At 33.1% G+C, this 15,355-nt stretch overlaps 1 protein-coding gene across 1 annotated transcript; it reads right to left on the bottom strand.

Moving 5' to 3' along the window:
* Positions 1–12,361: 12,361 nt before the first annotated feature.
* Positions 12,362–12,703, bottom strand: LOC140870748 (uncharacterized). Its single transcript, XM_073273145.1, has one exon. The coding sequence runs from the start codon at positions 12,701–12,703 to the stop codon at positions 12,362–12,364; it is 342 nt and encodes a 113-aa protein (XP_073129246.1).
* Between the last annotated feature and the right edge of the window lie 2,652 nt (positions 12,704–15,355).

Raw genomic sequence — 15,355 nt, 5'->3', positions numbered from 1 at the left:
TACCACGTTTCATTGGTATGGAACATAGAGATGTTCAAAGCATGCAAATGGATATTCATATGATGAATGATCGAACTACCCTATTCGAATTTTCCAAGTGGTTATCACTTATCGAGTGGATAAAGTCCGCGGTTTTGATTGTACACCATTAGTCCTTATTACTTGAAACATCATTTAGACTATATATGCTAGTACTGCACTTTGACTCGTTTACCAACTCTATTGGGGTCATCAGGTGTCGGGATTGGGTGCAGTTACAACACATATAGGAGTCGATGCTTTGTTGTCAAGGATTCACCACATACTTGCGAGTGTGGATATCCTATGCGATCTGAGGAGATATTAGTGTGACAAATCTCTGGCCAGAGTACATTATGTGTTTTAGGTTAATGAGTTATCCTAGTAACACATGCGATGTCACTATTTGATCTTCAAGATGTTATGCATAGTTATCGAATCTCGAATGACTCTCGATGTACCAATGGTTGTTGATTCGATCGGGATATATGGATGAAGGGACCGTACTGTACGCTAACCAAAATCTACTGGTTCTTGCAGGCACTATCAGTAATACCTAGGGAATCATGGGGCGATGTTGCTAGACGCTCTTACCATGATTCGATGGGTAAGTCGAAAATTGTTGTTCTGAGTCACAAGGAGTTGTGAGCCCACGACTAGCTGTATTCCTGAACCATTGAGGGTTACACAAGTAATGGATTACTAAAACCCCGTAGAGATAGTTAAATTTAAAGAGTTAAATTTAATGAAAGAGAAGTTGGACTTCTTAACTAAAGGGAGTGAGATTTCCTAAAATGACATAGGGATGGGCATTTTTGGAAATCACTGAATTCGGATTCAGAAAAATTATCTTGACTTTAAAAGATGCAGAAATGGTTTCTGTGCACATTGGTAAAATCAGTTTATCAATCGGAGTCACGATGAATTTTATATTAATTTTTAAAACAACGGGCTTGGCTTGTTGGGCTTAAGTTATGGATTGTGGGCCCTAAGGAGTTAGAGTCCAAATACAATTATAACTTAATCTAGTCTAAAAATTATCTATAAAGATGTATGCAGTGTTCGAAATTCATGGATGATTGAGTCTTGATATTTTCGAACACTTCATATAAATTCAAGAGGATTTTCGAAAACTCCTCTGTCCCTTTCGGAGAAAATTCGGCTTGTGATTTTTGTGAAAAATTACATTCCGAATTAACAGATCAAATCTGTTTATTCTCTACGCAAACTTCTGATTGATTTCTAGTGCAATCAATCAGAGGGTTTCTGTTTTCTGTTCGTTGACCTAATTCGGGAGATTGATCGTGACGCCATCAGTTCCCGGGATTTACAAGAAGAGCAGATTAAATTCTGTTGGAGTCCAAGATCTCGATTCGAGATTCAAAGGTAAAATTTATAATAGTGATTATTTGTTTTACTTGTGTGAATTTAATCGTAAAGGTTTTGATACCCAGATATGGAATCGTTCCATATTAATAAAATAAATTTTTAAACTTCCGCTGCACCGGGTATCAATTCTTAATTGATCTGAAACACCGTTTTCCAACACAAACTCGGGCACATTTATACCCTCTCATATGGGTTTTTATGCTAATTTTTTTAAAACATAGGGTCTAACATGCTATTAATTTTACACATGAGGTTTTATGTCTTTTAGACTTTTCAGAGAGGGTGTGGATGCAATTAGCCCTTCTTTTTTTTAATGCGTTTCTCTTTTTTTTAATTTAATTAATTTAATTAATTAGTAATTAAACTCATTAATTACTAATTAGAATTATCTATTAACTATTCCATATATATATATATAGACACACACACATGTACCTATTTTTATGTGTTTACCAAATTTCAATTAAATAGTTTGAATATTTATTAATTGGTAAAATACTTTACCCATCCTAAAATTATAAAATTTTCCTACTAAATCAATCTTAATTATTTTTACAGCTGCTCTATTCCTAAATGAAATAAAAAAAATAAAACATGTTGATTACCAAAAAAATCATTAAATACTAATTTTTACCTTATATTGTGTCCGGATATTCCTTCATCTGAAACCTCCAATCATTGTTCACTAAAACTCAAAATCTCAAAATACGTCACTCGTTGGAAATAAAATAATTTATCTCTAACACATAAAAATAACTTTTAATAACTCAAATAATCATAAACATCACATTTAATATCATGCATGCGGTCAAATCAGTCAGTGGATTTTCTAGGCGTTACATCCCTGCTCCACTTCTGCGACGCCTAAGATTTCTTGATATGTTTTAGCGACACAACTCAACAACACGTAGTCAAATGCTTGCATTTTGCGATGCATTAACTATGTTCGGTCGCCAAATAATCCAAAATAAAAGTGGGAATGCTATTAGTTTTTCAGCGATGTTGAGCATGTACGCGTCGTCAAATGGTTACATTAGGCGATGCTTCACAATCTATGTGTCGCGAAATGTCAAGATTCTTGAACTTATTCTGTTATAAAGAGATACCCCGATTTCCCATTAACTAGCACATTGTTGGGTTTCCTAAATAGATCATGCTTGGGCCCAGGAGCAGAGCCAAGATTCAAATTAGGTGAGGCTGGCTCCGTCACATGTTAATAATAACTAGAGTGAATATTACGTTCAAATCGAACCAAATTTTTTAAAAGCTAATCATCGACAAATTAAATCGAAGACATGGAATTTTACTGCAAAATGGAACAAATCAGACCGGTATTTTTTTTTATTTCGGTCGAAAACTGAATTAACTGAACGAACTTATAGATTTTTTTTCTAAAAAATCAATTTTAACTAACAAAATTTCTTATAAAAATTGAAATACATACATTTAAATTTTATTTTAAAAAATTATATTTTCAACTCTAGTTCTGTTGTCCAATAAAATTTTATTAAAATTCGTAATATTTATATCGTAATAAAATTTATTAAAATTTAATAATATTAATTTTTTTATAAAATTTCAATTTTTGGGTTAACCAAATTAAAGTTTTATGTCAAAAATCGAAATGGAACTGAATTAATCAAAATTTTAAAACTAAAATTAATTAAAATTTTGAAAAACACGAACCAAAATTTCAAATTAATTCAGTTTAATATATTATTACGATTCAAACAGATATTTTTATCACGTCTATACTGTAATAGTCTGATAGATGTATGTTATTAGAGCTCTCAAACGGGCCAAATATGGCGGGGAGGGGCGGCCCACAAAAAACCCACCTTTTGGCGGGTTGATGGCGGACCGATCCACCATCCTGGCGGGCTGGAAATCCTCAAACTAACCCAACCCAAGATGGGTTGCGGGTTAGGCGGGCCGGCCCACGGGTTGGCTCATGACAAAAAAATAAATTAATAATATTATAATTAATTATAAATATCATTTTATAAATAAATATTAATATAAACATATTAATAAAAATTTTAATTATTGATTTCATGTGAGTAAATTTTATATAAAATAAATACAAAAAAATTCACAACTTTTATTAAAAAAGACATATATTACAATAAAAATAAAAATAAAAATAAAATGTTATTTCTCCAGGCCCGCGGCGAGCCAACCCGAGCGGGTCACTGGCCTAGGCGGGTTGGCCCATCTAGGCCCACCTTTTGTTGGGTTGAAAAACTTTCAACTCAACTCACTTAAATTATGTGGCGGGTCGGGCCGACTCGACGGGCCTAACCCAAATTGACGACTCTATCTGTTATATTGGTTAAATAACTTGATATTTTGTTATTTTCTTCATTCCCTAAGTTAACTAACTAAATATCTAATCATACCTAAAATTTTCAACAAAGTATTATTTTTCAAATCTCATAATTATTTATTTTTTGGTTATTATAAAAAAAATTATATAAATACAAGAACAACAATAATTACAACATCAATAATTTTTAAAAATTCAACCCATTGATTATTTTTCCCAAAATTCGCGACAATATATTTTTAAGGTAAAAATCCAAACTAATATACATCATTAGTAAATATTATGATAATTGAAATAATTGCAATTAAATATGCAACATAATTTTAGAGTTGTCAATTTTACTTCAAAATCACATAATTTTGAAAGCTACGATAATAAACCGAACAATAAATGAGAATGAAATGTGATTTGTGAGAGTTGTTTTATTTTTAATTTTTTAATAGCTGAAGAAGAAGTTTTTTTTAAAAGCATAGAGCTGCAAATATATTTTTTAATTTAACACTACTATTTTTTTTTTTTTAAAAAGATGGGGCTGGAGCCCACCCTAGCCCAAGGGTGGCTCCGCCCATGTTTGGACCAAAAGACTTAAGTCATGCATGGTCGGTGACTTAAAGATTTCTTTGGCCCAATCATAATATTTCCCTCCGAGGCCCACTTGAAGATAAAGCTTGGTTAGACAAACAATTTTCAACAAATTTTCACCTTGTCTGATAACCATGGCTGATCTCCTTTCCATTCTTCTCAATGGTTACTTCATTTTCGTTGCTCCAATCAAGTATAAGCAATACTTAAACTTCGATTGAGACAATGTTTTCGTTAGAGCATCTACAATATTATCATTTGTATTGATATTTTCATGTTTGATCTCACATTTCTCAATTTTTATGTCTCCTACAAAATGAAGCTTTACATCTATGTGCTTAGTCCTTTCATGAAAATTCTGATGCTTTAAAAGATAGATGACACTTCGGCTGTCACAATGGATCACTACTTATTCTTGTTTCAACCCAAGCTCAGTGATCAACCCTCTTAGCCAAAGTGCTTATTTTATTACATTTAAAATAAAATTTATTATTTATGAATATAAACGGGCCAAAAACCTTAAAAAATTGTGGCTTATAACCTTAAAAAATTGTGGCTTATAATATTTTTTTACCCACATCATATATACTATATACTAGCAACGGTGCACATGCATTTAGGTGTGTAAAATAATAACTAAAATGTATATAAATTTTAATGCTTAACATGTTAGGTTAATTAAAAAAAAAAGAGAATTGTAATTGGAAAAGAGTGTTATTGGAGATGTGGGGATGCTTAAGAAACATGGAGAAAATAAAAAATTGAAAAGAAGAATATTTTGGGTATATTGAAAAATAAAACATAACACCAAGTTAGTTATTTTAATATGCTTCACTTAATAAATAGTAAACAAATATATATATATTCAAAGGTAGAAAATAGAATATCCATCAAGCCACAAACATGATTATATTTCAACTTCATGTCAAATGGTTGGGTGGCGTCTACTGTCATGCATTGGATTATATATTGATATATATATATATATATATATATATATATATATATATATATAGACACACAAAAAAATTGGAAAAATTGAGGTGTCAAAATAGGTTCCATCCCCTATCATCACAAAAACACTGAATCAAAACAGTAGGATTCCCCTGAATTGGAACATGCGAAGCAAGAGGACCACCTGGGAACCAGGAATCAAACCAGAAACTAATGTTACCATCACCGATAATCCACGCGATTTCATTCTTGGCTCTATCACGGATCTTCATCCTCCTCCTCCAGATAGGTGAAATATTATGAAGTAGTCGAACTACAGCGGGAGGCGACTTCTTACAATTAGCGCGTTTGGGAACAATAGATTTTTATTTAAAAAAGTGTTTTTTAAAAGTTGGCTTTTAAAAGTGCTTTTTAAAATAAAAGTTGTAGTATTAGGATTAGATTTTGTGATTAAGTCATATTTAGTCATAATAAATAGTTAGTCATACACGTGTGGACACTCACGTGTACTGCTTGTTTTTTTTGGTATTGTATCATTCACAACATATTATTGAAGATATGTTTTTCTCTCCATCTTTAATGGAGTCTTCGATATTATTCTGTTATGGTATCAGAGCGCTAGATCGATGCGCAGATTGAGCTTCTCATTTTTCTTCGATTCTTCATTATTTCGATTCTGAATCTTCTGATTCTTTAATTCGATGGCGAAGAATGCAAATAATCAAGCGAATCGAGCAATTTCGGAGGACACCAGCAGTCCGTATTTTTTACAGAGTGGAGATCATCCAGGTTTAATGTTGATTTCTACTCCTCTCTCAGGTAATAATTACAATATTTGGAGTCGAGCTATGCATATGGCTCTAACAGCCAAAAATAAGTTTGGATTTGTTGATGGAACTATTGTTCAACCTAAGCCTGATGATTTGCTGTATAATGCTTGGGTTCGATGCAATAGTATGGTCGTCTCTTGGATATTACAGGCAATTGTGCGCGATATTGCCGAGAGTTTGATGTATATGTCCACTGCTCATGAAATTTGGACTGATCTCAAGGATAGATTTCACGAAAGTAATGCACCTAGAATTTTTCAAATCAAGAAGTTATTGAGTTCATTGCAACAAGGATCACTGGATGTGTCTTCATATTATACTAAATTGCGAACGTTATGGGATGAGTTGCGAGATTTTCAGCCAGTCTCTGCTTGTCGTTGTGCGGCTGTTGCTAAAGGTTTTCAGGGTGCAAAAGCTGGTAAACGTGAGAAGTTTGTTGTATGTAGTCACTGTCATTTCACTAATCACACTGTTGACAGGTGTTATAAACTACATGGATATCCTCCAAGTCATCCTAAATACAAGGAGAATCAGAATCCAAATATTCCAGGTCACTTTGGAAATCAAGCTCGAAATAATCAGGCCCGAGTTCAGGCTTGTCAGGCTTCTCCTATGGGGGAGCTAGAGTCCTCCAATACATTGGATACTTTGAGTCCAGATCACTGCAAGCAGCTCATTGCCTTGTTGAGTTCACAACTTCACATCCGGTCTGGAACCACACGGGAATCGCAGCAGTCTGAACCTTTAGTGTCATGTTTCAATGGTACTTATTCTTTGTCTTGTTTATCTGCTTTTGATTCTGTACTTCAAAATGATTGGGTCTTGGATACAGGGGCAACACATCATATATGTTGTTCTCTGTCTCTATATAATTCATATAAGCCCACAACCTCCATTGTAACACTGCCTAACAATCATACTGTCTCTGTCACCTATGTTGGTACAGTGCACTTGTCTCCTGACATTGTTCTGAAAGATGTGCTCTATGTTCCTCAATTTCATTTCAATCTTTTATCAGTTAGCGCTTTAACACTTGATCTTCATTGTTCGATTTCTTTCATGACAAATACTTGTGAAATCCAGGCCCACAACAAGGTGATTGGGACGGGTAGGCGTGTCAGAAATCTCTATATTTTCAACAATCCTGGTGCTTCTTCAGTTATATGTAATGTTTCCTCAACTAAAACTGATTTGTGGCATTGTCGAATGGGTCATCCATCTTTTACTCGGTTGTCTGTTGTGAGAAATGAACTTCATTTTACCCCTATAGATACGGATTTGAAGCATTGTAATATCTGTCATTTGTCTAAACAGAGGCGTTTATCATTTGTCTCCAATAACACAATTTGTGAGAGTTCTTTTCAATTGTTACACATTGATATTTGGGGTCCTTTTTCTCCAATCAGTATAGAGGGGTACAAATATTTTCTTACTATTGTGGATGATCATAGTAGGTTTACTTGGACTTATTTGTTGAAGGCCAAGTCTGATGTTTCTAGTATTTTTCCAGATTTTTGTCGCATGATTTGTACTCAGTTTGATACAAAAATAAAATCTATTCGTAGTGACAATGCTCCTGAACTTTGTATTAATGATTTTCTTCGTACCGAAGGCATTGTTCATTACTATTCATGTGTTGAGAGGCCACAACAAAATTCTGTGATAGAGCGGAAACATCAACATATATTGAATGTCGCACGGGCTCTTCTTTTTCAGTCAAATGTTCCTTTAATATATTGGGGTAATTGTATTCTTACAGCAACTTACCTCATTAATAGAACTCCTTCTCCTCTTCTTTTACACAAAACTCCTTTCGAAATTCTGTTTCACAAACATCCTTCTTATTCTCATTTGAAAGTGTTTGGGTGTTTGTGTTATGGATCTACCCTTTTAAGTTCTCGAACAAAGTTTTCCCCACGTTCAATTCGGTCAGTATTTCTTGGATATCCTTCGGGTTATAAAGGGTATAAATTGCTCAATCTTGTCACTAATGAAATTTATATTTCTAGAGATGTTATCTTTCATGAAACCACCTTTCCTTTCAAGGAGTCTTTTTCTAAGCCAGATGTTCTTGACATTTTTTTTGATAATATTTTACCTCTATTTTCTATTCCATCTTCTAATTTCCCATCTCCAGAATCTGTTAGGCCTCAACGAATCACCACAAAACCTCAACGATTGCTTGACTATCATTGTTATTCTGTTGCTCAATCTTCCACAGTACATCCCCTAACTTCCTTTCTTGATTATTCGAAACTATCCAATTCCTACAAAAGCCTTGTTTGTCATATCTCTTCTGTCGTTGAACCACAACACTATCATCAGGCTGTTGTTGTTCCTGAGTGGAGAAAGGCCATGAATGAGGAGTTGACTGCTCTTGAACAGACTGGGACTTGGACTGTTGTGTCTCTTCCTCCGGGTAAAACTGTTGTTGGATGTAGATGGGTGTATAAGGCTAAGTTTTCGGCTGATGGCACATTACAGAGGTATAAAGCAAGATTGGTGGCTAAAGGTTATACGCAACAAGAGGGTGTGGATTTTCTTGAGACATTTTCTCCGGTAGCTAAGCTTGTCACAGTTAGAATGTTATTGGCTTTATCTGCGTTTCATGGTTGGAGCTTGCTACAACTTGATGTCAACAATGCCTTTTTGCATGGTGATTTGTTTGAAGAGGTATATATGGCTTTACCTCCTGGGTACCGCAAACAGGGGGCGTCTTTTCCGCCGAATGCTGTTTGTAGATTACAGAAATCTTTGTATGGACTTCGACAGGCTTCTCGACAGTGGTTTGCTAAGTTTTCTTCTACCTTGTTGGAGATTGGATTTGTCCAGTCACATTGTGACAACTCATTATTTGTTCGGCATACGGGTTCTGTTTTTGTAGCCTTACTTGTTTATGTGGACGACATTGTGATTGCAACCAATGATGTTAAAGCAGCCACTGATTTGAAAGTGTTTCTGAATGACAAGTTTTGTCTAAAGGATTTGGGAGATTTAAAGTATTTCTTGGGCATTGAAGTGGCCCGTTCTTGCAGTGGTATTTCCATCTCTCAACGCAATTACTCTCTTCAATTGCTTACTGAAGCAGGCTTACTTGGTTGCAAACCTCGCAGTACACCCATGGATGCTAATTTGAAATTGAGTCACGATGATGGTGAACCTCTTGCTGATCCATCTCCCTATCGACGGCTGATCGGACGCTTATTGTATCTCACCATTACTCGTCCTGATTTAGCTTACCCGATTAATCGTTTGAGCCAGTTTCTATCTAATCCTAGGAAACCTCATATGGAGGCAGCTACTTCAGTACTTAAGTATCTCAAAGGCACAATAGGTCAGGGATTGTTATTTAGTTCCAGTTCTAATTTGCAACTACGACTCTTTTCTGATTCCGACTGGGCAGCTTGTGTGGATACTAGACGCTCTGTTACGGGTTTTTGTGTCTTTCTTGGGAAGTCTATGGTTTCTTGGCGTTCCAAGAAACAACATACAGTATCTAAATCTTCTGCCGAAGCCGAATATCGAGCCATGGCAGCTGCTACGTGTGAAGTCACATGGCTTATATCTCTTTTGAAGGATTTTGGTATAATACATAACGGCCCTGCTGTATTATATTGTGATAGCCAAGCTGCAATTCACATCTCTTCAAATCCTGTCTTCCATGAGAGAACGAAGCACATTGAGATTGATTGCCACATTGTGAGGGAACGGATTCAGGCTGGAATTCTCAAAGTTCTTCATGTTTCATCTGCACTTCAAGTTGCTGATTTTTTTACCAAAGCTTTGTTGCCAAGTCAGTTTCGTTTTCTTCTATCCAAGATGGGAGTTCACAATATTCACTCCTCATCTTGAGGGGTCGTATTAGGATTAGATTTTGTGATTAAGTCATATTTAGTCATAATAAATAGTTAGTGATACACGTGTGGACACTCACGTGTACTGCTTGTTTTCTTTGGTATTGTATCATTCACAACATATTATTGAAGATATGTTTTTCTCTCCATCTTTAATGGAGTCTTCGATATTATTCTGTTATGTAGTTTTTTTGTGTTTGGATAAACAAATGAAAATCACTTATTTAATTGATGATGTGTTTGCATGAATATTATTTGTGTTTGGATAAACAAATGAAAAGCATTTATCTAGAAATAAAATTATAAAAGCACTTAAAAAAGCCAAAATTTTGGGCTTTTAAAAAAGCCTTAATTATAGCTTAATTAAGTGCTTTTTAAAGCACTTAGAAGCTCATCCAAACACTAAAATAATAAAAAAAATGCTTTTTTTTAAAAAAAATGTTCTTATTAAATTATCTAGTGTTCTCAAACGGGCTCAATATCTGTTGTGCAAAAAATATTGAAAAGAGAGGATTCCTTTATGCTTCTTCGCATTCCTAACTTTGCAAAGGAACCATACGATCAGAAAAGGTAAAATCTCCTTAATATGTCCTTCATTCCTCCACTCGGAATCCACCTTCCAATTATCAAAAACCAAAGGATTTTGAATGTCAAACTGGCGTACATAATGGCTCCAAACCGTAGCCGAAGGAACACTATGAAAAAATAAATGATCAAAAGTCTCTTGTCCTCAACAGCATTGGCAAATAGAAGCCAAAGAAAGCCCTCGATTCTGGAGTATATCATCAACCGGCAACCGCCTAAAGTACCACCTCCAACAAAAAATCGAAATAGATGTTCTCAGAAGCTTAGACCAACAACCATTAAACCACCCAAACATTGGTTTAGAGTGTCGAACCAAATCCCATTCTTACTTTGCAGAGAATCTACCAGAATTTGACTTCTTCCAAATAGCTCTATCATTCCCAACCGGCTGAATCGGGACCTCAATAATCTGCCCCGCCACCTCCTCCGGCACAACAAGAAGCATCCTCTCAACAATTATATATTTAGCCCTATAAACTTTTCAATATCACTTTAATCTACGTCATTGGTCCTGCATGTTTGTCACTTTGTCATTTCAGTCCTTTATATTTTTAGATTTCAGTTTTAGTCCGCTATCTTTATTTTTTTTTTTGCAATTTTAGTCTTTTTCCGACGTGGCGCTGATGTGACACCAATTCAGTGCTGATATGGAGCTGACGTGTACAGTGCCACGTAAGCATTTTTGAATAAAAAAGACCAAAATTGACAAAAATCAAAACATGCCGGACTAAAACTGAAATGTGAAAAAATAGAAGACCAAAATCGCAATGTGACAAACATATAGGACTAAATTTGCAATTTTTCCATCAAATTTATAGTTACATCCCAATTTTTTTTATAATGAATATTTATGAGTTATGACTGATAGCTTATCTAAGAATAAAATTTTCGATTCAAGTTTCAATTAATTAAATAAAAAAACAATTAAAAATGAGTTTTTTTTATATAATTGATCGTGATCATGAACAAATTTAAATACGGAAACCATGCACATTAGTTAAAAAAATAGAACTTTGGCTCGTTATTCATTATTATTATTAATTATTATTATTTTATTTAGTCCTCACAGGTTGAAGAACAATAATTTATATATCCACATATATATAGTTTAATATCATCAACGGTCATTATTAGGTTAGTTTATATAATAAGAAGTAGTTTTCAGTTTTTTGTTTATAAAATTTTAAATTTTGTGAAATTTTTAAAAGAAAAACGGAAAAATAATTCTTATAAACTCTCTCAGTACTACCTTAAAACTAATCGTTGTAAAATTCAAATTAACAAAGTATAAATTAACATTGGGTATTTAATTTCCCTTCTGTTAAGATACCAAAATTTAGATTTTTGTATACATAACTATATATTACATATACATAGATGAATATACTCACACACTATAATATATATATATATATATATATATATAGAATTCTTTTATGAGTTCTTTTATGGTGCCCAACTCCTATGCCCACCAACATGTACAATATGTGATAAGTTAACTCATCAATTGTGTTGGTCAACTAACATATTGTACATGGTGGGCATAGAGTTGGGCATAGGAGTTGGGCACCATAAAATAACTTTTTATTATATATGTATATATATATTCAAAGTAGAAAATAGAATATCCATCAAGCAAACCATCATCTCCACCTATACACAAACATGACTACATTTCGGCTAAATTTTCGCTCAACTTTACACTGATAAATAATGTATAAAAAATATTAATAGAAAACTTTTTCCGTCCCTATAATAAACCTGCAACATGATTTAATTTGTAGTCAACCAAAGAAAAAATAATAATAAACCCTACCTAAAACTCATGATTCGGGAATGCTTTGTAAGGCTGCAGGCGGCGACGGGCGACGGGCCTCGAACCGATCTCCGGCGTCCACCAGTTGGGCCAAAACATCCTGTGCCGATAATCCCTCAACTTGGGCATTCCTTAACAGATCCGACAATTGCTTCTTTGAGATTCTTATCTTCACCTTAGTTCCTTCAGCTTTAGGTGGTGACGAAACTCCAAGAAGACTTGTTCTTTCTGTTTCAGCATAGCGATTCTTGGTTCTATCGTCGGAGAAACTGGATTCACGTGCGAGGGACGTGCCCCAGTCGTCGCCGCCCCATTGCATGGAGGATTCCTTGACGATGCAGTTGCCCATATTGGAGATACTTAGAACATAGAAATTAATTTCGTGTGATGTATGTGAGGATTTTATTTAATTGTATATAACAAAGTTTTGCCAAAATGTACATGGGGTTGAATATGTAAGGGTGTCACTCTGGACCCATGTGACGAAAATTAATTGGCCCATGTTAACAAAAATATCCCCACACCCGGCCGATGACTTTTATCCTTAAAATTTAACATTTGAGACAGGGTCTAGTCGGTTATAATAATCTTTTTTTAAAAAATATGTATATTTATATATATGTAAAACTACTCTATTGTTCTCAATTATAATTGGAAAAGCATTCTATATACTAGCGTCTTTTGCACACACGTTTCACGTAATTCTCCTTAAAGAAAATTGAGAGTTTGTTTTCTCTCCATTCGATGGCAATAAAGTTAACAACCCTTTTTTTGTTAGCCTAATTTTAAATTTTAAATCTCAAAATTAAAATCTCAAAAAATATAACATTATGTTATGAAGGGCAAAAGTGATAAAAAAAAAAATTGGTATGTCATTAATCAACCAAAACAGTTTGTATATAGTGTTCAACCTTTATAATATTGTATAGATTGTATAGATGTAATAGGATATATGTATTGGTATATTTGTTAGATTTAAATGATAGTTATAAATATGTTTATATTTAACCCATTTTTTCAAGTTTTACTAAACTAATTTTTGGAAATGGTCAAAAGGTACGTATTTGATTAATTACGTGAAGCGATAGAATATTTTTTTTGAAGCAATAGAATATTAAGCCTCGCATTTCTCGTGAAATTTAATATATGATGCACGCAAGAAACATGTACTAAAGTCTTCTATCTGAAGATTATCTTCTGACAGTGACCAGCAAATATTAAGACATTTATTTATACATAGAGATACTGTTTATTTATTTATTTATTTATTTACTTACTTAATTACTTACTTACCTGGCTATTTAGCTATTAATATCTATCTATTTATTTATTTACCTATTTATCCTTTTTTTAATTTGTCTATTTAATGCTGCATTGTAGGCCTTTTCTCTGAGTTTGACCATTCACAAATTATTCAGGTAGAAGTTAAAAAATAATTAGTCAACTCAGTGGGATGTGAATAATGAACTTCAACGTTCAATTTTTTTCAATATTATAACTTATAAGTTAAAAAATAATTACGCTATCGTTATCTTCTGATTTATCATCTAATTATAGGAGATCACATGAGAAACATTAACGGTCAATAAAACTTGTTGAGTAATTAATTATAAAATAAGCTGACAATGTATTTTAGCATGATTTTTTTTTAAAAAAAAATTCTATCTTCTCATTTTTTATTTTCAAATTGTAGACATGCATATTCTTAACCTTGCGAAAAATGAGATTTATTATTTTTCCTGATACATCATAATAATTCTGCAACTGCATCGGTCACCGACAAACGGATTTGTCAATAGAAGGGGAAAAAACACAATAACTCCCGTGAGAGTTTGAGACGGTATCATAAGTCAGTTGTGTGATACGAGTCTGTTACTTGGTTCAATCATGAAAAATATTATTTTTATGCAAAAAAATTATTATTTTTTATTATAAATAGAAAACATAGTTAACTCGACTTAGAAATAAAAATTCGTAACATCGTATTGCAAGAGAGATGTAGTAAAAAAAAATTTATTTGTAAATTCACATCGTAATTACCTGTTGGGACACTTGGACTCGCTTGGTCCATCATTAATCCATTAAATGCAATTCGAAACTGGTCTGGGCTTGGAGTAATTGGGCTTGAAAAATCTTAAGTCTGACCCAAATTCCCACTAATTTAGACACTATGCTCAAGTCAAGCTGGCCTGGCCCCAAAAAAATATGGCTAACAAAATTTAACCGGTCCAAATTACTTGTGCATCTTGTGAATCATTGTCGGTGAAATATCGAGATCGTCTCGCATACAAGAATAAATATTTTATTGTTGATGTATTGTTAGTATAATATCTATGAGACGGCTCAATTATACCCATATTTATAATAATAAGTAATATTTTTGATATAAAATGTAATATTTTTTAATAGATAACTCATTTAAGAGATCCGTTTCAATACCGTCTTATATAAGTTTTTGTCCTTAAAATAACATTTTGATAATTTTTATTTTAAAAAACAATTAACAAATTTAACCACATATATATATAATTATATATATCTTCGTGAACACAAACGTTGCCGACCGCCGCATTAAATGCATGAAAAGAATACAACAAACTCTTATGGTACATTTTTACGTGTTAATTTTTTGTAACGAATTTTTTGTTCAATTCAAGGTGAAAAATATTATTTTTATGTTCAAAATATTACTTTTCGTTACAAATATAGACGAATCAACCTATCTTATGAAAAAATATATATGTGAAACCCTCTTATCTATTATTAAAAAAATAACCTGAGAAAATAAAGATGATCCTAATAACTATGACCTACATAAAAAATAATAATTTTATCAAATAATAAATAAATCCTTATTTAATAATTGGAATGTGGGGGCAATGGCCTAATAAATAAAATAGAGTAAATGCCATTAATTAAATTAATAATTGTGGAGAATGGACTAAATAAATTAATTCAATTTCCTCGAAGAATCATGCGGTGACAATGTATTTCAAAATTC

Source organism: Henckelia pumila, chromosome 1 (assembly GCF_033568475.1).
Source record: "Henckelia pumila isolate YLH828 chromosome 1, ASM3356847v2, whole genome shotgun sequence".
Taxonomy (NCBI): domain Eukaryota; kingdom Viridiplantae; phylum Streptophyta; class Magnoliopsida; order Lamiales; family Gesneriaceae; genus Henckelia; species Henckelia pumila.
Note: the sequence above shows the minus strand (reverse complement) of the source record. Positions and strands in the feature narration are given on the sequence as shown.